Below are 27,419 nucleotides of genomic sequence, written 5' to 3' on the forward strand. Positions count from 1 at the left end.
ACCGTAGACGTGTAGAACTGATTGAATAGATCGAATATAACTAGTTAAATTAAACCTAAATATTTTGTAAATTGCATTGTGTATAAAAAAATATTGATAGGTACGTACAGAATGGTGAAAAGTTTCAGTTACAACAAAATAACTAAAATCGTTAGATATAGGTAATCAATTTGTCGTAATTTGAACTTCAAACGCTTATTAATGAGATAAATGATGAACATAATCTTCTTCATTATTATTATATTCCCGTTTTTCCGTAATTTTTTTTTCCCAATTATTATGAAAATTACTGGACATTTTATGTTTTCAACCCCCCCCCCTCCCCCTCCCGACAGTAAAAAGTAGATTCAATTTGGTATATACTGTTCCAAAAACAAAGATGGACCCAATAATTTTAAAATTAAAAAAAAGAACAATAATCATTATAAAACTAATAGAGATTTATATAGATACTTATTTAGTACGAATGGTGTTGGTGATATTATAATTCGTGATATATTTCACGTGTGCAGAATGTCATAAAAAAACTCGTAAGATTACTTTGATTCTAGTATCGGGCGGATAAGAAACGATTCCGTATTTTACATATGGCTAAGGAATAACGATATGCATTAATGCATTATTTACGCATTATTCAGCTTTTTATTTTAATTTCTCGCAAGCCGTTTATTCTAAAGGACTATTAATATTCATAAACACGAACTATAGCTGACAATGAAACACATTTGTAGATCACTTGGTATAGTCCTCGGCAGCGCAACTCCCCTCAGAAATTTTACTATGCAGGGCGAATCACCAAGCATGATCATCCCCTTTTTTCTTTTTAATACCTATAATGAAATCATTCAAATCCTGATCGAAACATTTAAATATACATTTGAGGGCCAAATACATAGCCTTGTCTTACGATCAAAGGAGCGTTATGCGGTGATTATAATATTATCATCTTAATTTTTTCAAAATAGAATCACTATTTTTTCTTGTAAATATTGTTAATCTGGTGACTTGAAAATGTTGATGTATCTATACTATACATCGAAATTCAAACGAGTAGTTTTTGAGTTTTTTTAACTTCATGTACTTAAGGTTCATGATATAATGGGTTTGGAAGATGGATTTTAAAAGTAAGTTATTAATAAATACTAGATCCAATATTAGATACTCTCTCTACATATAGGTATCTGTTTAATATTGTGTGTAACCTATTATCCTTAACCTATTATATATAGATACTAATAACTTAGAAACTACATGTTCGAATTTTGATTTCGATACATTAACATTTAAAAAAAAAAATTCATCTATAATTAATAATTTACAGGATAAAAGGTTGGTTCTGATTTAAAAAAAAATCCTCAAATCTTATAATTATGGTCCTTGATTAATTATTTAAGTATATGCTTAAAAATTCCAAAATCGTTTTAATTTGAATGAAATAATAAATATCAGATTAAACACGATTGGGGTGAACCGCTCTGCGTGTAATATGTACTTACATAACATTTACGTGCATGGTACACCGCGGGGGGTTGGTTTACGGGTTGTCGAAATTTTTTTCCGGAACTCGTCCCCCGCAAAGTGTTTGGCGGACCCCGCGCCTCAGCCGGGGCTACCACGCCGAAATCGTGGTACAAGAATGTATACCTACAGCGTTCGTCTCGCTCGACGAACTCGGACGTCGTCGTAGTCTTCGGTGGCGGGGGCGAACGACCTCTACGCCGCAGAGTTTTGGAAGGCCTCGGGGAGCGATGACATTACTGGCACAGCAGCGCCCGACGTCGCTCCGCAGGTACTACGCAACAGGTAGGTGGCGTTGCGGGCATCGGCGGAGGCGGACGTCGTCACGCGCGTTCCTTATGACGTATTAATATTATTATATTATTATTTTCCTTGGCCGTTTTTTTTCCATCGGTTTTTCGCCCCGTCTCGTTTTGTTGGTCGTTTGCTGCGACACGGTCTCTCGGAGATTCGGAACGTTCCTGGTCGTTCCGCCTGCTCGCTCACTCATCCATAGTCAAAAGTTTTGGCCCACGAATAACAACACAATATTGCCGCCATCACTGCGTCCCCGCCACCGGTCTTGTAACACCACGCAGAGTCGTCGTTTTCTTAAGTTTCCATCTAATTCTTCTTCTTTTATATTCGGCTTTTTTTTTGTTTGTTCCCGAGTCATGACGATTATATCGCCACCGCCGTCGTCGTCGTCGTCGTTGTTGTTGTTGTTGTTATTTTGTTCATTGTTGTTGTTGCGAGTCTTACCCTCCTATTCGTTCTCCCACTTTATCTGGTCCATCGTTTCGAAACGAACTAATGCGTTTAGAAAGGAGATTCGCGCGTTGTTAAATCACCTACGACGCTCGTTTTTTCGGTGCTGCCGTCGCTGGTCCCCCCCCCACCCCGCGGCCACCCAAATGTTGATCATCAGCACCCGCGAGATTGTAAATGCCGATTGCGCGACGTGTGAGAACGACGATTAAACGAACAGTGTGCGTATTATTTTTAAGGACACGCAGTATATACTCGTACATTGTGTAATAAAAATATACATTATCTTTTTTCAGCTCGTTCGTGGCTTTAACTAAGCTTGGAAGGAGGGGTGTTAAAATATATTATTTAACTACTAATTTTAGATGACAACATGTTTCTTTGTATACAATCTTTCCAAACTTTTTTGAGAGGGGTCTATGAGTATTGAGACCCCCCCCCCCGCCTACTCTCGCAGTTATATTGTTATGTACAATGTATAATAATATGCATATTAATAATTATTTGAAGAATAGATTGAGCAATTTGAATATTAGAAGAGTAGTCCAACTACTTTGTCATAAGTACCTTTATAATTTATAAAGGTACTTATGTAACGTGTATAATCTAAAAAAAAATGTCATGCATTGTATAACGTTGTAGTATATTACCCATAAGTTATTATATTAATTATAAGGACCTACACACCTACATGATCTTTTTGTCTATAAATAATAAAACGTTTGGTATAGATAAGTAAACACTAAACAATATACTTTATGAGCAATAAGTTCAACAATACATAGTTATATGCAATATTGTGCTTTAATTATACCTATTGTGTTCCCATTTATTGTAACTATTTTCTATTAGTAATTTACTCAGTAAAATAATAGGGGCAAAACTGCAGCACCCAACCGTCCATCCCTCGATAGGTTGATAATACTACCTATCGTCCATCTATGCCCAAATCCAGTCTTGTAAAGTATTTGAAGAAATGTATTCAAATAAAAATATTCGCATACTGTTTTAAACTCTCTTAGAAAAAAAGGCATTTGAATACTTTTTTTGTACCCAAAAAACTAGTGCCCAATACAATTTTACTAATCATTTTATTTGTATACTTGTTTATATTAGCATTATTATTAAATAATAATTTTATCGTACTACAATGCTTATTTGTATTTTTTACACTTTGGTGTAAACGTTAATTTCTAACCATTCTAAAATTATAATTCGTATTTTTTCAGTTACATATTATATTTACAGTTTATGCAGGCTCGCCAGTGGGGGAGTGGACGAGGGTTCGAACAAGGGGGTTACCCCTTCCGTCCGCTCTATATGCGCCACTGAGGCTTGCAGCTGTAATATTTTATGTAAAGCATATTACTTTTTATTTAATAACAATTTATTTTTTTTGGATGCAAAATCTATAGTAATATTAGTTAATAATTGATGCATTCGTGTATTATAATAATAATATAACACCGTTGTCCTCTGCTATAATATCCAGAGATTGGGTTTTTTTAAAAAAATATTTTGAAATGATCTAATTTCACAATGATCTTCATGCTCCAATAGTAATCAAGTGGATATTCCCAATAACTTAAAATTGCCTAGACAATAATCTTAATTCTTAACTGTATTTTTGTTTACCGTTTGTTCAATAATTTATATATATTGTTGTTTAATCTTTGGAACGGATTATCGAATAAAAAATAACACGATGAGGTACCCATAACATTAAAAGGTATTTTTATAATCAAAGAACACAATTTATTGAAAAGTTTACTATGTATGATTGACATACTACATGGTATTTAAGCATAATTTAGTGATTCAAAATTTTTTTTACTTTTAAAATTGAAGCTATTTACAATTAATTATTATTTATTGCATATTATATGTATTATTCATATATATTAGTAATTTGATTTAAAATATAATGGATCAATTTTCATTGATAGTACTCTATATATATATATACATGTACATATACATATAAAACATGAGTGATACGTACTGTGAATGTAATTTGTTGTCCTAAAAATACTTGTTCTTTGGTAAAATTGACATTTTAGACGTTATGAATGTTTTTTTCCTGTGTAATGTGAGCGCGTGTAAAACTGAATAAAGTGTTATGTACGTTTCAGTTAGGTATAGCCGTATAGGTACCTCCACATAGAATCTTAACTCTGCGCGTCTACTCCTGTATTGAAATATAATGATTATACGTTTAAAATGTTTGATTGTCCTAAATTATTATTTATAGTATAAATTAAGTCTCGACAATTTGTCTTTTCGATAACTACTCATCACTTCAGCTGGAAAATCATTTTTAAAAAGCCTTCGGATATCATAAAAATGATTTTATAAGTGTATAGGTTTCGTCAATTGTTTGTTACGATTTGTTATATGAGTGTTTAATATACTATTGATATATGCTATACTAAACGGTTGCTACTTATGAGTTATAAATTTACCAGAAAATTGAATATTTTTCTAATTTTTGTAAGCTACGTTAAATGTGTGTAATATATTTACGTCATAACCAAAAATCATATTATTTATGTCTTTAATAATAAAAATATCAATGACGCTCAAGTCCATTAGTATAATATTATATACCTGCAGCACACATCATAATATTAAATTACAACGTGTCCGAAAGTTGTTGACAACCGGTCTTGGTAAATAACATCCATTAAACTCCAACGTTGATTTCGGAGACATCGTCAAAGACTTATTATTATACTTTATTGTATTTTTATAATGATGACAATTGTTTTATTTATTGGACGACATAATCAAATTGTATAGGTAGTCTCTCGTCTATTTAATTTAAATATAAGATTTTAGGATTGTAGTTGATCAACTGAAGAATTATAAAGCAGTGTAAGCTGCGTGGCTCTTTGCTTATATACGTGTTTGCCTCTTTACGGTATAAGTACCACTCTATAAGCAATATCGTTGATATTTAAGCCGAGTTCACTAGGAATTCTTCAAGTTTTATTATTTTGTTTTCTCTCTCTCTTCTCTACGTATACTCGTATATAGCTACAGGACGAGTATTTCGGGAGGTTAATGACGTATACGGTTTGAGAAGTGCATTAGTGCCCGTTCTACCGGTATGTTGTATTATTTTATTTATTTATGTATGTTCAGACATGCTTTATTTTTTGGAAAGTTACCAAGCTACGCAAACCCCAAATCCCCGTATAAATTGCATTTCTATTTCTAAAGCTGAAATTGTTTTAAGCATACAGACCAACAGAAATAATACACTTACTTACCTACCTATTTCTTAATTGTCTTATTTTTCATTTCAGGTTGTAGGCATCCAGCAATATTTGGTGAAGCCGACCGAAGTTGACCAAAACGAAAACATGCTGTCTGATCAAGTCACGTCAGACATAGGCATCACTGAGAAAATGGTCAAGACTTCCGGTATTCCCCTGCAGGATGCTATCGACAAGGTTAGTTTTTAATATTTGATAATAAATAGGTATACATCCCCCGAACTTATGACAATATTCAAGTGGCGATAGTAAAGAATATTTCCATAATACTATATATAAGTAAATTTTTAATATTATGAATGTTTCACCTGACATCGATACGTTTGCCGTACAAGTGAACAACTTTCATCCAATTGTATATTATTATTAGTCAGCGGAGTTCGCTCGACGATTTTAGCATTTATTTAGATCAGTCGTGTCCATTTTTAATGCAAATACCTACTTGTGATATAACTCTACCACGAGGTCGCGAGCAATACGTGTTGACTATATATAATATAGTCAGTTGGCTTCTTTATTATGCATATTATGCTGTTTACATATTTATTCAAAGCCCATAATGCATCGACAGTCGTGCAGAACTCGTATCGTCATACATAGGTACCTATACATACGTATATCGTATATCAGAGTATTATATTATTATTAAGTGTCGAGTTGAGTTTCTCTGGCGTGATTTCAATTTTTCCGTCCAGGACAGACAATACTGAGTAATATTGAGTTTGAAAATTAAAAAAAAATGTTATTTACGTTATTTTGTGTATACCGTAAACCTATTACACGGAAAACAAACGTTTATTTTATAGCATTGTCTGTAGGTACAGAAAATAAAAATGGTTCTAACGACGAAAACTTTAAATAATGCGAATTTACAAGCAATATCTTTCTTAAGTTCAAAGAAAAAGACAGACATTTTGAACTTATACCCCATTATTTGAGGTATTTATAAAATATAATCCTACAATTCCATCCTTAGCACCAGTTAAGAGGTTATTTAGCAAGGCAATTCAAATTTTAACACCTGGACGTAATAGTTTAAATGATAGAACTTTTGAAATGATTTTACGTTGTAGATCAAACATGGTTTGAATTATTAATATTATTTTAAAAGCATTTATTATTTTTTTCTTTTGAAATTTAACTCTTTCTTTGTATTATTATTAAATCGAGTCAGAGAATTTTTTTTGAATTATTGCCTATACTTATCACTGAATATTTGCAAAATTAAACATGAAATTATCTGATATTTATCTAAACCAAATTATTAATTTTTATCTTTATCTAGATAAATTATTAGTTATCTATTCCCAACACTGAATTCGTCATACACATTTATCGTATATCAGAATATTATATTATTATTAAGTGCCAAGTAGAGTTTGTCCGACGTGATTTCAATTTTTTCGTCCAGGACAGACAGTAGTCAGTAATATTACGCTAAATACGGGCTTTTTTTTTATATTACCTCTCCACGGGTGGCCGAGCGCGATCGCCTATATTGTTTTTATACAGGGTGATCAACCCCGCATATGTTCCGCAACAGGTATCCGCCACAGTGTACTTATATATAAGTGCTTAACACACACCATGATCGCGGAGTACCTCGTGTTAATCAGTTTCCTGTGGGTCGATTACAACACGCGACCGCCGTAGTTGTGATGTGTATACACCTGCATGTAGGGCCACAGGGCGTGTAAAGCTGCTGATAACATATTATAACACCGTATAATAAATAATAATAACGTTCTACAGCAGCTGCAACTGCGGTTATATGCCTACAGTTTATATATATATATATTAGACCATCACTATTATACAATATCACCACACTTTATATTATCTCGCGGTGTTAATAATATTTGTTCGTACAATATAGGGGAGGGATGTCTGTTTTACCCAAGGCAAACCGTCAAGGTAATCGGTGATGTGTTCATATAATTTGCGTTTTTATTATAATACATCTACAATGTAGGTACTGTGCGGCACCCGGATACACGAAACATCCGATAACCTGTTGAGTGCGGGGCACACTGCTGCGGCTAGTGAAAAAATAACGAGATTTGGCATCAGGTTTTCAAAAGAGCTACAACCCGGGCCGTGTACTCACATTATAAAGTTGTCTTTGCCCGTCATCTCCTGCGAGGTGTTGCCTTTTGGTTGGATATGGTTCTAAAATTATATTTTTTTGCCACAATTTGCATAAGTCGATATAACGAAAATATAAATATATTGTGTGTGTGAACTGTGTATAATTTTACCGAGGTTCCAAATTTTAAGTATTAAGTCATAACAACAATGACTACTATGAGGTTTTCGTTTACCTTGAACAAAAAATCGTCCACTTTTATATATGGGTATGCTCATAGTTACTATTATTATATAGTTACAAATATTAGTGACTAGTTAGATTTTCGACATAAAATAAAAACTGTATAATTAACGGTTATTTTTTTGGGATATAAACCATATAAAATGTAATATTCACAAATACAGATAGTGGCTTACATAATACAACATTATATTATGACAATAACTAAGATATAAAAATGTTAGATGGAACTATAAGGGATGGGTCCTCGTTGGCAATTCGCATAATTCAGTGCGTACTTAATTAGTGCATTAAATCCAGATCTACCCAACAGGTACAGCAAGGTACACGAAAAGGACATAAACTATAATATGGTCTGAACTACTGAACTTAGTTTCTTCTTATTTAGAAGATTTAGAAATCTCGTGTATGGTCGAGCATTACAAGTCACTTGAATAAAAAATAATAATTAGTCATTATTTTTCTATTAAGATTGTAACATATTATATCTTTACATATACTCTATAGATACGACAACCTTACGAGGTACGGATACCGTTTAATATCTATGTGAATACGATTTCCCGCCTGTTAAACTTCTTATGAAAAAGTAATAAAGTTTATTATGGGTTTTTTTTTTTAAAATCATTTTATCTTTAATCATCTTTATATTATTTTTTATATTTTTTTAATGTGTATATGATATAGATTTTTTATCTGTTAACCATTAACCACGATGATCTTATTTAATTATTTTCCAAAACTTGTCAGTTGTCATAAAAAGTATGTCTACACTGTGAGCTGTATTATGTCGCACAGAATAGAAATTAATGTTAAAAAAATTACTAAAAAAATCGAAAACTTATGAGATAACCGTGTAACATGTATATTTATACCTAACGATTATCGTCCTGCATTTACGATTTACACAATTATAAATTATTGTTCAGTCCTATAATAGGAAGTGTATTATAGTTACTATATAAGATGTATGCCATCGAATAAATAAATAGAATTGTCGAATTTGTATTTCTCTTTTCCACGCTGGGTTTTCTTTTGGTATGGGGAAACAAACTCATCTAATTCAACCCTGTACGCTGCATACCTATTATAATATTGTAAGCTTTCATTTTCAATTTCTTCGACGATGTGATAACGATGTTATTATATTCCTAGAAAAAGGACGGCTATAGCTTCTGCGAACTCTTATAATATTGCTATCAACCGGTTTCGCTTATGATCGAAAGTAGTAGTAGTAGTAGTGACGTTTATATATATAAAACTCAAAAACTGTATACGTATGCCGGAATTATACATATACCCGGTAATACTGGTATATACCGCTCACAATCCGGTACTTACAGCTTACTTGCACCGTTAAACTGGTTTTGGATATTGATCTACTTGTCGGCGAAATAGAATTTCATACCAATCCAATGCACTCTCAGACTCAAGGTTTTATTTGATAAGACTTTTATTAAAAAATACAATAATATAATAATATTATTATTGACCTATCGTCATCCGTGAAATGTTTTTTTAAACATATCGTACAGGTTTATGTACCTACTGCAATGCACTTCGGTGAAATGCAATGTACCTATTATATACGATTTACTACTAGAATACAATAATTATATGTAAGTAATCAACAGGTACGTATACTGTTTATGTATTATACTTAACCACCGAACTATGAGCAAAAACCCGTTATTTGAACACAGGTACCTATAATTTTTCAACGAGAGATGTCGCAAACCTTCATAACGTAAATCAGTTACTCGTTGTACAAACTAGGACATATCGCCCTTGGGTGTATACAATTGACTTCAGAGTCTAAACGAATTAGTCTTTAGATTTAAATCTCAGTGTTATTAGTTTTTGACAACTCACTGCTCGTCGTCGTTGCATTATTACTGCAACAGTCGAAAACTATTTATATATATATAGGTAGGTACCTAAATATATTTTGTATAATTATTATACGTACTTGGTACATGATATTTGTCACGTTAAATAATTTAGGTTTACTGCAGTGTAGTTACGTATATATATAGACAGTTTTAAACTATTCTACGGTTGATTTTCGGATTAAATTTACAACAGGTTGTTAAACACTTTTTCTTCAGCAGTTTAATCCACACTTGGATTGTTTATTTAGTTTTCTTGGTAGATATATTGATAATCGAATTGACGCAACGTCAGCACTCGGCACTCTGCCGCTACAATAGCAATGAAACAACACAACTCATTTCGATATGGCCTGGTCAAACACGTTCCACATTTTTCTGTCCGATCCTATATTATATTGTATGTACTATGTAGGCACGTCAGGTTGAGCCATCGCGTTTTCTTAAAAAAAGTCTAAAACGAGGAAACACAGTGCCGCGCCCAGTGGCATATCCAGGGGAGGTCAGGTGGTAAACCCAAGGCTGGGCAAGTTAACGATTTTTTTAAACTCATTTAAGTTAATATGCATCAATAACAAAAAGTTAAAAGGTAATACACACTTTTTGTTAACTTTTTATTAATTTTTTCATACAACGCTAGCGTACTTAATTTTTTTTTCAACCTAAAACTAAATTATAGACTACAGTGTTTATACTATATGCAGTATTTCCATATAAGTTAGATTCGAATGTTATAATTGTTTTACTTTAAACAATTCACGGTAAATATTTTTTGACATGAAAACGAAATAGACTGAAATAGTGAAATATAATAAAATCAAAAACAAAATAAATTAACTTAACTTATTCTTTAAAATGAAAGATTAATTCGTTAATTTCACGTTAATTAAACAAGAAATTTAGTAAGTTACAGTTAAGTTAATAAAACGCTATAAATAACTAGTTTTTTTCTGTTTTGAACCGACGGTAGAGGAGGGTCTGTTTGCACAATATTACTCCTCAAAAGTAATTATTTAAGTTGAAAAAGTTAAAACAAAATTAACTTTTTAACTCGTTTATGTTCAGCCTTGGGTAAACCCCCCACCCAATTGCCTTTTTACCATTAATAAATGTATTTATTAATTATATACGAAAACTGTAAAAAACTTAGTTTAATTTATACTTTACCCTCCTCCCCCTCTCATTGTCGAGGATACAGATGTATTCTTATTTAATCATAACATTTTTAGTGGTATATTATAGTTATTATTTGACTCCATTTGCACTGTATAGGTATAATATATTTGTTGACTATTGTTATTATGTTATTATAATATATACTATATAGGCTATAGGTACCTACCTATTGTTATATTTATATAGTGAACTCCTATCGGTCATCATCATCATTATCGTCTGCTGCACCATTCGCCATGACGGTTTCGGTCGATTCGGTTTCGGTTGATCAAGGTGTTCAGGTTTTCGGGAAAAATTATCAAATTTATTTATTCCCTTCCTCCTGTTTCTTGATGGTATAATGACGAGCAGGTTGGTAAAGAAGCCAGTCCACAAAGTGCCCTAATAAAAGTGGCAAGTACAGTTTAACGATTTTGTTCCAGTTGTCGGTTGAGGACTCCGATTCGAAACGTTTTATATACATTATGTATATAGTATAAGGTATTAGCATTGTTTACGGTCCAAGTTCCGTTATAACGATAGAATAATAAAAAAAAAAAATCGCTAGTACCACGTCATTCTTAAAACATAATTTATAGAAATATCGAGTAGGTAATAATGGCGAATTGGAGATTAATAACGAAACATTTATTCTCATAACGGCGCGTTTAATAAATTGTTCAACTATAAATAAAACAAAAGCGTATACACAAATTTTGATTCAAGTCAATATTGGTTCTCGTGAAAATATGTCGTATGCAGACAGTTATTGGCTTCCGTCATTATGTTATTATTTGATACTAAAGAATATGGATCGTGCGATATATATTGAAATAATAATATAGTTTGATAAAAATAGTTGGGTAGGTAGTCTAAGTTATAATATTTACTATCGATTAAAATGAATATCCTATATATTTATTTATAATTTTAAAAATGTTCCTCGACTAATTAAACACTGTATATTCGTTATGTTTTAATTTAACATTTTTAAATGCGGCAAAAAAAAACAATATAATATATATTTCTCCATGTAGGTAGGTAGGTACTTACTACGGGCATGGACCATTGCGCCTAAAACAATATTTGTACTTTAGGTCAGTATACCAATTGCGCCGCTTAAATTTTAGGTCAGTACACCAATTGCGCCGCTTAAATTTTAGGTTCTTTATTTTTACATGGACATATGTAAGTTCCTAAACGGCGGAAAAAGTTACATCTGTATATTATACTCAATTAAATATAGCTAACTAATATACATTCAAATATACTCAATTTAAAGCAAAACGTATACGAAATTACGGGAAAATACGATAAGCTACAAGCTGATAATAGTACCTATCCCGACTCGACGTAGGGCGAAATATAAAATATCTAATAAATACCCACCTATTTATCTGCCTAATTGGTACGTCCATACACTATTTTGATACTATGACTTTGAGTGATAGACGATAACAAGTTTTCATTATCATTAATGATCGTTACCCACCTATTTATCCGCCTAATTTGTACGTTCCACACACTGTCTAATATAGGTACTATATATGGGTAACACAAATCACAATAGTATGACATTTATATGTACGAATGTACGATATTGTAATTTGTTTATAAGTCACCCTGTATATTTACAGAAATTTAACGATCAAAAAGTGTACTAATAAAAACATAGATAGTAGATAGGTACCTTGTCAGCAGTTTAATATATTTTGAGTGTTTGATGTTACAATATGGACCTCTTACAACAAGTTCTGAGTGAAAAAGGCAAACCGTTATTGATTATCAATGAATTTAAATTTCAAAAAATTGGTGAATCAAAAGATGGATCAATTAAGTGGAGGTGTACCGTCAAATCATGTACCTCAAATGTATGTTCTGATGAAAGTGTAACTACGCTTTTAACTTCCAACTCAAATCATAAACATGAAAAAAGTGCAAATATTAACAGGCAAATTGTTGCTAATTCTTTAAAAAGAAAGGCAATAGATCAAATAACAACACGACCACTGAAATTAATTCGAAATGAAGTGCAATCAAGTGCAGTTGATTTAACGTTGAACGATGTGAATTCCATAAGACAAAGTGTTTATCGTTCACGCAGAAAAACGTTACCACCATTACCAAAAAACTTACCAGAAGTACATGCAGCTTTAACTAATTTGGACACAAGTACAATAAGTACATACAAGGGTGAGAATATATTGTTAATAAACGATAGTATTTTAATATAATATAAAAACAAATTTAGAATTTTTATGTACTTGTGAAAAAATATTTGTTGATGGAACTTTTGAATTTTGTTCCAAATATTTTTATCAGCTATTCACGATACATGGCTTAAAAAACGGTTACTATATACCATTAATATTTACTTTGCTGCCAAATAAGTTATCTAGTACCTACGAATATTTATTTCGAGTTTTGACTAGTAAATGTGCAACTTTTAACCTTTATTTTAATCCAAAAACAGTCGTTGCCGATTTTGAACAAGCAATTCATTTTGCAGTTAAAAAAGTTTGGCCTTCAATAATTCTGGTAGTTGTACGTTTCATTTAACACAAGCTTGGTGGAGGAATATCCCAAAGATGTGGACTACAAACTGAGTATAAAAACACAGATTCTGAAATAGGAAAATGGCTACATTTAATTTTTGGTTTGTCACTTTTTCCACACTATGAAGTGGAGGATGTTTTTATAAAAGAATTAATGACAATTCAGCCAACGAATTCAAAAGTTACTAAATTCACTAAACTATATCGTTGAAAATTATATATCATCAACCTCTATATTCCCTCCCATATTGTGGGCATCGAATACAATAAGCTCTGAACGTATAACCAATGCATGTGAAAGTTTCCACGCTTCATTTTCATCAAATTTTTATTCCTCCTATCCAAATATTTTTGTCTTTCTAAAAGCAATTATAGAAACACAAATCAGCATTTATATTTCAATAAACAGTACTGAAGAAGATAAATATACATCAAACCGAGCGTATTTAATGAAAAAAGTGACCATAGAATCTATTATTGAGAAATATAAATCCGGAAAAATTACTAGCAATAAATTTTTAAAATCAGTTTCTTATTATTACAGTAAAACATAAAAAACATTAAATGAAAAACATAAATTTTAATTATATTTTTATATTTTTATGTATATTAATTATGTATTATTGACGTGTATCTATGTGTATGATTTGGTATAGATTTATATTGTACAAATATTATTAATATTGACGTTCATTATATAATTTTTTGTATTGACTGAAAAAATCTTATGTATTATTAAAAGTAATTAATATTAAAAACATATTGATATTAGAATAATATTATAAACCCTGAAAATAACTGAGCGCAATTGGTCTATCTATCCAAAAAAGACAGAGCGCAATTGGTATATCGACCCCAAAAAAGACAGAACGCAATTGGTATATTAAAAGGTAATTTTAAGCGCAATTGGTAAACTCCCCTTACTACGTTATTTTCGAGGGAACCAATAATGTAACCAAACTTGGATTTTTTTACGACTAAAATGATTAATCAAATTGAACCGCATAAAAACAAATTAAACAGCTTCAAGCTAATGAATATTTATTTAGAGGATTTTTTAGTATTAAAAAAAATATTTTACTACAAAAATACTTCAGTAATGCGTCCTTAAGTTCAACATTCCCTGATGTTGAATTGCCATAATAATATTAATTTAATATATAATATACTATTTTAGCAATCTAATGCAGAAAAAGGTCTTTTTATGTATTAAAAAGAGTTAATATCCGTTTAAGGTCATCATTAGCCAGTGAAAAGTTATCAGCTCTATCAATTATTATGTATTGAAGATAAAGTTGTCAGGAAGTTGGATAAGTCTAGTTTACTGTTTTTTAAAACTTATAGCTATATAAAAAACGGTTGTTGAAGTTTATAACTAATATAGATTATTATTATTATTCCTAAGTATTTTTATAATACGAGTATAAAATAATAAAATGTAATATAATATAAAATGTTTCTATTCATTGTTGACATGCTACCTCTTATTAAACATAACTAAATTTATTTCGAAATATCATTATACTGAAAATAAAATTAAAGTGATAAAAAAAGTTACAAGTCATTTGTTCAGTTAAAAAGTGTGTTATCTGATTAATTTTGAATAATAGTCATTGTTCGTGTTGATAAATAATAATATAAAATTATGACATGAACAGCGCGTAGTGCTTCGATTTTCCAAGATAAAAACGTTTTCAGGAGGAGCGATTTTGGTGGAGGGTTAAATGTATGTAAAACCTTCCTATATTGAAATTATATCAAATGTCATGTTGATTAGGGACACCAAATATGATTTCTCTATAGGATACCCAGTAATAATTAGTTTGCCACTGTATGTTAACCATAATTTACATATTTTACTATTTTAGTGTGGATCTGAAATATAATATAAAAACCATAGCACGCTATATACTCGACATTTTTCTTCTACGAGGACAATCCATGAATCATTAATATGTTTTTGTTAATATAAGCAACCATGACAACGAAAACCTTACAAAAATTAAGGTCAAAAATAAAAAAATCTTGTATATCCATCCCAAAAACATATTCATGTCAAAAATTCCAAAACTAATAATTAAATAATATGAATTATAATTACCTATGTTGTAAATTTTTTTAAGTTTACCATCTCTTGTTTTATATCACATGATTATGTAATCAATATAATATTTTTGATGTTAATATAATATGCCAATTTTGTTAAATATCTAAAACTTACGCATTTCAAAAGAATAATATAATACCTGTATTTTGTATTATTGTTGTTGTTACATGATGGTTAAGAATTGTCTGACTCGTTTAGATTTTATGGGTACTATCGCCAAAAATATAGAATAAACAGTAGAATTTCTACACATTTGAAACCAAAAATGGACATCTAAGACAGATCGTAACTTAGTGTGATATTGTACCCTTTTACATAATGGTTTTACATAACACGTATTATACACATTGTAGGTTATCCTACATATAATAAACTAATTTTAAAAAATGAGTTGTAATTCACACAAGCTAAACGATCAAACCTGTCTCTGTGAAATTCCTGTCTAATTTAACGTAAAAAAAAAAATTAGACTAACAGTTGACAATTATAGGTTTGTGACGTTTGCGTAAATTCATGAATAAACAGGTATATCAACTAACTAAAAATCTTGAACTTGAAATTAATCATGTTCGCTGCAACTTTGCGTTTTGATTTAAATTTGAACATTATGTCTTACTCAATACTTAAAATAGACAATAATTGCTTTTTCAATGGGCTATAATATATTATTATGATATTTGCTGTACATCTACACTTAATATGGAGAATATAGAGGCCGAATTCTGTAGGCCAGTGGGTAATACCGGTCACAGATATTTTTAAAAACTATCATATTTTGAGGTATATAATGATGTAGATTCACATATTTTAAATAAATATTCCACGAAAATTGTAAAAAATTAACTTAGGTAACTATAAACTAACAATCACAGGACACGCAGGTTTTCCTTTCGGGTAACACTGCAGATAACTATTACGACGACGGGTACCTAATACTTTCACAAAAACTATAATCCAATATTTATTGTGACTATAACTATGGAACACACTTTTTTTTTACCAAATTTTTAATATTATAATTGTATAGGTGTATTTATGGTTATTGGCTATACCTGAGAAATTAGCTTGTCGCAGAATTTCGAATTATGTTAATACTTAATAACAATATAAATATCACGCTAGGTAGTAAAATAATAAAATATCTATCACGTAGCGTCGACGAGTCAAATTTTTTGAATTTAGGTTTAGGGCGCTAGGCATATCTATTAACGTCGACGCGTATAAGTTGTAGGTTATTCGGCATCTATATTCTATACTATCGTATACATCGTATTTTCTGAAAACAGTTGAGGAATTGACATATGATTTTAAGGCATCTACGATGTGTAAGCAACAATTACTAAAAAAAAATATAAAAGTTTTATCTATAGGGGCTGACACCATAGGTTATCAACCATGACATTTTTGTTGGCCGCAAAATGTGAATAAACTCAAACACGCATATGTGCATCTGTGTACTAAAGTTATCAAATTATCAAAATTTAAATAACATTAAAAATATTACATAAAAAAAAAAATTATAATAATTAATAGCCTAGCAAACATTCCCAACAAATTTATGAACTTTTTATAACTATGAACGATAAGATGATTATTTCTGTAAAAAAAAAGTTAAAACCGGTGAATTGTGAATTTTTTTGAAACTGTTTATGTTGAGCTCGAACACCTGTTTGAACATCCTGCAGCAGCGTATAATTATAACGAATTAAGGACCTGTTCAAAGAGGAGAACCCCGATTTTTTAAATCCCTGAACAATTTGCATATTGAAATTTTAATGTGGGAACCGTTACGGCACAACGGTTCTACCTTCCCTATTTTATATGACTTGTGGGCGGTTAAAGGGTTGTATAATACATATTCATATGTTATAAAATGTGTGTACGTACATTATATTATATAGTAAATTACACAATAGCTGCGATGTATTAATGTGTGACGTATAAGTGGAATGACGGTAAAACCTTTCGCGGTTTTTTTTTTTTTTATCATAAGACTTCTCTAGTCATGACAGCCACATACATTATATTCATACGTCTACAGTGAAAGGTAGGCCTATGGGTTTTAGATTGTACAAAATACACTACTAAGGACCAACGTACATAAACGTAAGTTGTACCTTCAAAATAGTAATAAAAAAAAATTATACACATATATAGGCACAATAAAACGTGAGCTGTGTATGGAAATATTTATTACGTCGGTTTTCGTTTGGTACATCCGTCGAAACACGTCATATATTGTATAATATTATATCTGTCTCATATTTTGGTAATTTGACCGGAAACGAATTTGCCCTTTGTATGTTACTTACTGTTACTACTACTTACCTATACCTATAGGTATGCTTGCTACAGTAGACTGTGGTATATAGTTGAACTCGACGTATAATTCATATTTAGGATATTCTATGAAATTCAAATAATGTATTCCGAATATACCTAGCGACAAAATTTAACTCTTTGACCCCGGGAGACTTGAACGCAAATCCTTTAACCGTATACTGTTTTATTGTTCTTTTATGCATGTCATTTATTGCGTTTATTTATGTTGTGTATAATTTTGAATGCTTTTCATCGAAATTAATTCCAATATAATTCCGTGTCGTGTACAAACACTATATAAACAGTTTATAATTAATACACGCCAATAATGCGTATAATACATCGATCAATTTTATTAAATTATCGGATAATTGATAACTTATCGATGGTTGTAAAAATATTATATTATGTTTTGATTTATGCATTTGTGCATTTGCACTGTGATAAATTTTAAAAAAAAATCATCCCTAGAAATTCTATCAATACCTCTGTACAGTATATGTGTACCTATTAACTTGAAATTAGGTTTTTTGGCATACAAGAAATCATTTCCTACGCCAGTGTCTAGAAAAAAAAATTTTTAAATACTTTCTGCTGGCACCACCGGAAGGTCATTGTACCAATTTACGGCCTCGCCACCATTGTGGTGTGGTGAATTCGTAATTCGGTTCGGCCAACGCCGTCTTTGGACTATATTATATAGTATATACGTTATAACTTATAACATCCTTGGTCCCTCGGTCTGGTTCACACGCTTGTAAACTCATAATTTCACAATGGTATGTACTTTAAATTAACGTTAAGTATACCATTTCAATAACTAACAATTTTTAAAAAGAAATGCATATTTCTGTGACCCTCCTTAAACGAAAATGAATGAAATAGTAGTAATGAAGTGAAATGTGTAAATAAATTATAATACCTAATTGTATATTGATATATAAACCTGAACCTCACTATCCTTGACAGCATTACACATATTTTATATCATAAAAACTAGAAAACTGGTGGTATTTATATTTTTAGTTTTCACATATCGTATAATTTGTACGATTTAGTCAATTCTATTTTGCTATTTTAATATAACTATAGGTATATGTAAAAATAATATTCGACATATTATACGTTTTCTGTTACTTATAAGCCTACTGAAATATATACTTTAAAGTTTTATTATATCTTAATTAAAACCGTACAATTTAAAATTATAATATTCGAGCAAACTATACTGGTTACAAATTTAAACATACGTATACGTATATACTATATATGGCCTATAGGCTCAAAACAAATTACATTAAAACGTGTCAAATTGTATGCAGTGCCGCAGCAGTGGATCACTTTGAGTACTTATTCAAGTGCAACGTGTCCTCGATCTAGAAATATAGTTTTATTATAATAATAATAATACAGTATATAAGTATATGTATAATGGCCACTATATATACGATATCATGTATTGTTCGGAGATTGGTTTACCTTTCGCTTTCCAGTCCTTGATTTTGGCTATGTACCGAGGAGATGACTGGTCACGTAAGACCGCATTTAGGGGGACATATTATACGTGTACGTGTATTTGGATGTCCGTTCAAATGGCTGCGACCGGTCCATAAATGGTCACCGTTTAGGACTTTGAAAATCGAAAAGCTGTATAACATGTGCTGCATCAATTATTTAAAACCTGTAGTGTATATGGTCGTTATGTTATTATTGTAGTCGATAATAATGGGCACGTATACGTGTGCTTTAGTTTTCATAAATATATTTTTTATGTATTTAAATATAGGAAAAGAAATGTATTTTTATAACTGAAGACATTGATAACAAATCTCAATTTAAAACCGGTCAAGGTACATATTATAATATAATAATCAATTTTTGACTGATATATCAATTTAAAACCATTCACTTTGCGGCGAGTTGCTAGCATTGATAATAAAATCTCGGAAGATAATATAATATACGTATTTATATTTTGATGTCCGCGTTGCGATTTAGTTTGCACTGTAGCACTCACACACGTAGAATTTTTCTATTGAACTAGAGAAGACAATAATAAGGAGTCGACATAAATATATTACTCATAAACCGCATTACTGTCGTTATAATAATATTACAACAGTCGACAACACATAATACGTATTACGTAGTACCTATGGCGGATTGGTGGGCGAGATGGTTTTCTCTCTCCGCTCGCACCAGCCTTTATATATACACAGAGACGTATAATAATATATAATATAATAATAATAATATATAATACTGCTGTGCAGTGCGGTTCAATGGCCGGTCTGTGCCATTGAAAAGAGGAGTAGTTGTACTAGCAATCATGAGTTAAAGTCTGCGCAAAAACGTCAGATCCCATTGATTCCCACTCGGCTTGTCTTGTTGTCATTATTATTATTATTATTATTATTATTATTATTATTATTATTATATATATATATCTATACTGTATTATTGTGTGGAGTGTGGACCAGTTATCTATATTTTTTTTTCATGTGCCTTATTTTTTCCACGTTTTGTTTTACTGTCTGCTGCGCGATTGTAATTGACAACGTTGAATATTCATTCGTCCGATCAAAGTCAACCGGAAGCCATCAAAATAAACCCACTTTGGGGTTGGCTCGTCAATAAATTAAATTTCGTTTTTTGAAACCCCCTCGTCACGTTAGCTCCCTAAATTTTCCCACAGGAACAACCAAACGACATAGACATTGCTAAATCACACGCAGCTCGTCATTTAGACTGCCAAATCAAATAATTTTACGATCTGAGTTTCTTTGATTTTTCACCGAGGGATTACCTACACTTATAATATCTCTGAATGCATATCACTTAATCTTCGTTATTTTGGCTTTGACTAATAAAATAAGTGATTTATATTTCTCGAATCTTGGGTTTTCACTTGGAAAAATAAATCCCTAACTACATTCATCACCTATCTATTTTAAAAGTATGTAAATACTTTATAATAGTTAATAATAATTGTAATGCCTAGGTAAATATCAATAAAAAATAATATGGTCTATGACAAATGACAATTACCTCAAACTTTCTGGACACAACCCAAGACGAAAGGAACAATATTTTGTTAGTTTTCTTGAAGTTTCGTGGAATAAGAGACAACTATGGTTGGTGCAATGGGGCCATGTAACTGTGCATTTGTTTTTTTATTTAGGTTAGTACCTATATGTCTGAGCGTGAGGAGTTGACAAAGGGATGATTGTATGAAATATTTTTTACATAATAAAGAGATTATTTATTATTGCGCTTTCTAATGTTATACAACACTTAACCGAATTACATTTCGAACAACGCCAGCGAAAAAAGAAAATATTTTATTCATTTCTAGACACACTTATAAGTAAACCAATATGGAATCACAAGAAAACTACTTCAGTTTAATATATCAAAATGATATACTTTTATAATATATGTTCGCCGTCTCGCCATGACACATTTATAAAAGTAAAATAAAATAAATTAGGTTTGAATAAAATCGAAACAAGTTTATTATCTCAAAATAAAAAATCGTGTATGTAGCACTGTAGCAGAAGCGTACTTTTGGGATTTAATGTTGGGGCTTGTATAATGTAATATTATACGATCCATTACCGAATATAGGATAGATATTTTAGCTATAACAAAATTGAAAATTGGATAACTTTTACCATTGAATATGCATTTATTTAGTATAGTTTTAATATATACATAATTATATTATAAATATCGTATATGTGCCATTTAAATAATTATTATTACTTATATTATTTATGCATAGTCATATTCATTAAAATGTAGGTATAACACAAAATTAAACTTATTATTTTAGATTTTGAGTGGAGCGATGAAAATATGAATATGCTGATTTTAAAATTATGTGTTTTTTTTTCTGGCTTTCATCACGTTTTGAAGCAGTATTTCTGCTTCGGTTGTCAACTTTTGGTGTGTTTTCAAGTAGAAACTAGGGTCTAATACTCTACTCGGTACATTTATGGGGAGGGTGGAACAAAAATTCCCTATACTTTTCAAAATACCCGGGATAAACAAAAAAGAAAATTAAGGAAAACCGGAATTTTTACGCAAACCTGACCAAATTCGATCAAATTGATTTTTTTATTTGTGTAACTCAAAAATTAATTTAACAAATACTTAAATTTTTCACCAAATGTTTATATTAGTATTTTCTACACGTGATATATATTTCAAAATATTTTGATTCTTTTGAACTGTATATAGGTATTATAGATATATATTAAGTTTTAAATTTTTTTAATGTCAATAAACAGTCAAAAAACTTGAATATTGAATGCAAAGTTCCCAACTAGGATTTAAATTAAATTAAGCTACTCCTAATTCCTATGTACAATGTACATATTATATTACCTATTTTTAGTATTAAAATTAGCAATTATCATTCTGTAAGTATAAAATGAATTCATTTTTATACTGAACATATTTTTTTTTTCAAAAACCATGTTTCTCTATTTATAGTCTTATATTTTTAAAAACTTTTGCTATAGTATTAGATTTATAATTTATATTAAATCAATGGAAGTCGTATGAATACATAGAATTAAAATTTAATTACAAACACGTGAATGCCATATGCCCATATACCTATAGTGTTCAGTACTTGAATTAATGTTATTATGTTACCGAACACTCCTCTCCTATCCAGATACGCCTTTATAGTTAGTAACGATAAATATAAAATTAAGTTTAATATTATAAGTTACTTAGTTATTAATATTATGTATAGAGTAATTGTAAATATTTTTTATACAAATATTTTATATTATTTGGTTATCACAACTCGCAATTTAGGAACTACTATTAATACTATTATTCCAAATATTATTATACACACCAATCACTAATAGTTCGATTAATTTTATTGTTTATTTTATTTTTCTAGTTCGACACCTACGTAAAGTCACTGAATATCGAACCTCAAACACCTATGTTTCGAATAGTAACAGATGGACAGCTTCCAATCCGTCAGTGTTTGCACCGGGAATCATCCATTAAAGACATTGAACTGCCCGAATACTACAACGTATTTCACGACCTGCGGAAGGACTTTTCCAAATTCTACAACGCACCTCAAGACCAAACTTTTAATTCAATTACAGATCTGGTTAATTGTATCCTTTTATATTATTATGTAAAAATTAATTCTTCTAGTAGAACTCTTCTAGTTTACTACCGGTAAGTCGTTACAGCCAGTGTTAGTATGCACACAATGTTTAGATAAATAGCGTATTTACGAAACTAGTTTTACTTGTTTCAGTAGGCCTAAATTGGCCAGCCACGTATTTTTATAGACTGTCAAAAACGGGACTTTTTTTCTCTAGAAGCCTGATAATTATACCTACTAAAGTCTGATATTTCAGAGTTTTTTTAAAATAATAAACCTACTTATTATTAATTTAACATTGAATTTAAAAAAAAAATGTAACTAATGATTATAAGATAGTATATTAGAAAATAGGTTTAAGTTTAATCGTACTCTTGTCAACAGCATAAAACAAAATGAATCGTACCTACCTTATAACCTACAAAAATTATTAAACATTAATTTTTGGGGATATTTTGTATACATAATTTTTCCTACTTTTTCAGTATGACTTAAATAGTTAATACGATAACATTTTTGTTGTGAAAGTACTGAACATGATAATACCGGCAGAATGATTTTTTTATTATTGAACGGCGTCAACACGGCAACACTTATTACACCTGTTGTCTTGGTGTTATAATTCATCAATATTTTCATTTGCAAATGTAGTCTACTTATTACTTCGTACGATATATTATTATAATATGATGACCAAATGATCAACTATTATTCGATTGACGTTTAATTTTCATTATTAATTATACTTTTGACAATTTTTACTTAATATTTTAACCTGTCGCGTGATAGAAATATTTCATGTTATACGGAGTTCCCATATAGACAATGTATATGCATGACTGTGTATTTCTCAGGGGCTCACACATTTTGTTATAAATTGTTTTCCTTTCTTATGTTCTCGTGGACCATACATTTAACTATTTAAATAATTAATATTGATTTTATTTTCACTTTTTCATTTTTTCACCGAGACAAAATTATCACAAAACACTGTCAAAATTTTTCTTGTACTAAATTTGGTAGCTACTATAATAAGTGAACAATTTTATAAAGCTGTCGAATCGCGTATTTAATGTTATATTAATATATAAATTTAAAACGGCCCGATAAGTTATTGAGCTCGCCAGTCGAGGGTTAAACTCTCAAAGGGTCACAGGAACGGAAACGTTAATGGAATATAAAAATATTAAAACATATATTTTTATAAGAAATTTTTTTTTTATAAAAACCTTAAAATTTTAAGTTGAATGATATTTTAAAATATTGTTTATTATAAGTATAACAGAATAAGTAAATCAAATAAATGCGAATCAGTCTCTTACGCGTTCTATGTCTTGTACAATTAATGTATTAAATGTATGGGTCTCTGTAATCGCTATAGCCGTTGTGATAAAGCACCATGTGAATATTATACCAGTTATCAATAATTAATTACAAATTATTTTTATCTCGTCTTTCGTTTGGAAAAAACTAATATGATATTCATATCTTACATCTACTATTTTACATACATGATACTGATATAATAGTTATTATCTTTCATTCTTTGTTTCCACAAACTCATTTATTTATTATTTTGATTATTGTTATATATTTAATAATAATATTACTATTAAAAGAAAATTAAAACTTCAGTTTTTCACCGATAAAAATTATGTATATATTATTTTTAGATACCTGATAATTAATAATATTATTGATAATTATCATTCCATTGTTTTAATTTATTTTTCAAAAATAAATAATATACCTACAGCATAATATATTTCTGAATAATATCATTAGATGACAATATTACCTCATGCTTATATTTAATTAATTGAATGCATCAACTGCTATAAGTACTTATATGTACTACAAATACGAATGTTCCATTTATTTAATTTTCTATTTTTAAAACAAAAATATAAAATAAGGTAATATCGTCATTGCTTATACAGTTATACTGCATATATATATCATCACATCTGACATTTCCACTCAGCCATTCATCCCTTTATCTGATTATTTGAAGTTACAAAATTATTAACTGTGTATCAGCTAACTAACTGATGATAATTTCTGTGATGTTTTATTTTATTATAAAATAGCGTTCGACCATTCACCAATACAAACAATATTTGAGATCATAATATGTTGATGTATATAGAATTGTTTAAATCCTAAAAACCAACCTTATATATTGACGTATATCAATCGTTCCATTATGGTCGATGATTATATTATTTACTCGTGTGCTCTGCTCACACATCAAAAATCAAAATATCTTCCATAAAAATTATGTAAAAATGAATACATTACATTTTCGGATTATGTGTTAATATTGTTTTAAATCACATTCAATTTCCGTGCCATTTTTGTCTCGATGTTTGTTAACTTACCAGTATCAATACAATTAATATAAATAATATTAGTTTATGCGTCATTGACAAATACTGCAATGTATGTAAGGGTGACCATCAAAATTCTCAACCATCAATGACTAGATTAATGAATATTTAAATATTTGAGTGAAAAACTTATTCGATTTTAAAAAAAAAAAACATGCATTTAAACCTATTATTTTTTAAAAATTGCAATTGTTTCAATTTCCATTCATATGAATTATGACTATAAAACTCGTAGGTATCATTCAGAATTATATCATTATATCTCTTTAAAAAAAATTAATGAATTAATCTGATATTTTTCAAATGTTTGCTATGCGTTTATAATATGATGTGCCTTACAGTAAAAAATAAAATATATTCAACTGCTCCGTTACTATAGGCAAATTAATTACCATTAGTGTATAAAATACATACAGTTAATATTTTATTTCGGGCATTATACCTAAAACTGTTTTTTTTTTTTTTTTGGACACATTTCATTATTTCATTACGAGGTTTACCTAAAACATTCTTCCATTAGGTATGTACATTATTTCATAGTATTGAATTATTTTAGAACGTAGTAGAAACTTATCGTCATTTGCTACGCAATTATATATTTTATCAAAATTTTACTCGAATTTTACAAATCTTTACACACATTGCTTGCTGTATGTAGAAAGTCAATAAATTCTAAATAACGATATTAAAATATTACGACGTCTACGCTAAGAACTTGTAAATTTTAGGTGACTGGTGTGCCCGGCGTGTATAATCCACGAAAAACAAACAATAATCATTTGGTCGAATCGAAAGCGGTTAGGTTCACAAGTGTACGTAGTACAGTGTGACGAATGCAATGAAAATGTTTGATTTTCACTTAACTTGTAAACTTTAAAGTCTGACCAATTTCGTGGTTAGCCACACGTCCGGTACCTGATGGCGTACGCAATACATACCGTGGTAATCCCTGCCGGTTGGACCGTTGTTTATAATACTATCCGGTTCCCTTTCAAATCGAAAACTACAGTTCACAATTATGCGTTAAATACATGGTACCACGATGTTTTCAGCCGGGGGTTCTCACTACACTCGGTGTCTTGAAGAGTTGAATATACTCGATTTGTAGGTAACGTGTTACCGACATTATGTTACATATACGTGTTCATTAAATATGCTAAACGTGACACGATATTACAGTGTTTACTGGGTCCGACTTCAGTCTTGAGAACATTTTTATCATCGACTAATTTTGATCCACGCTCGCAAAAATGTCGACAAAATAAGTTTTACACAGCTGAACTTATATATTTACGAACTTCGTAATCACCGTTGACCAGTAGTGGATTTGATTTGTCTTCTAGAGAGGGGCGGGGGGATATCATTTTGGTCCAAAAATTCTACTTAAAAGTTCAACAAGAAATTATTATTTATAGGGAATAGTTAATGATTTAAAGGGGGCCATGACCCCTAGCCCCCCCTTTAACGCCGCGTTTAACACCAGGTCACCCGTTTTCCGAGGATCGTACACTGGACCGGGGTGACTGCACATCAGTCACCAATATTTTATTCACAGATATTCCTATATAGACAATCGAATTCAATATCGCCTCTACGATAGGTATTTATAATTGATCGTATTTTATGATATGCCACATCGCACAAGTTTATAACGCTCAAGTTAGGTAATAGGTACACAAATCTATATTATCAAAACACTCGAAATGTGATTCACGAATCGTCTAAACTGAGCATATTTTATAGGTTTATTGATACCTAGATATATATTGACTGGATCGTTTATATAATTAATAGGTATACCTAATGTATATAATAAGTCAAATTATTATGCGGTAAATATATTTATTACATTTTTTATTTGTATATATGTAGGTAATACCTACATTAAATATTAATATTTATAAGACGTTAACATTTATTCATTTTTTTCAACTTCTATTAGATGTATATATTATGTACTGAATGCTCCCAAAGGTCATAGTTTTG

General features: G+C 30.2%; 1 protein-coding gene across 3 annotated transcripts in view; it reads left to right on the forward strand.

Moving 5' to 3' along the window:
• The window catches only part of LOC100159234 (RNA-binding protein fusilli), a 79,693-nt gene that overhangs the window by 23,261 nt on the left and 29,013 nt on the right, over nt 1-27,419 (forward strand). For all 3 annotated transcript variants that reach the window (XM_001946820.5, XM_008186769.3, XM_016806011.2), the window contains exons 3-4: nt 5,574-5,720; nt 22,822-23,050. In XM_001946820.5, coding sequence (XP_001946855.2) covers nt 5,574-5,720; nt 22,822-23,050 — 376 coding nt within the window. The remainder of the gene's footprint in view (nt 1-5,573; nt 5,721-22,821; nt 23,051-27,419) is intronic.

This window comes from Acyrthosiphon pisum, chromosome A2 (genome assembly GCF_005508785.2).
Source record: "Acyrthosiphon pisum isolate AL4f chromosome A2, pea_aphid_22Mar2018_4r6ur, whole genome shotgun sequence".
Classification (NCBI taxonomy): Eukaryota; Metazoa; Arthropoda; class Insecta; order Hemiptera; family Aphididae; genus Acyrthosiphon; species Acyrthosiphon pisum.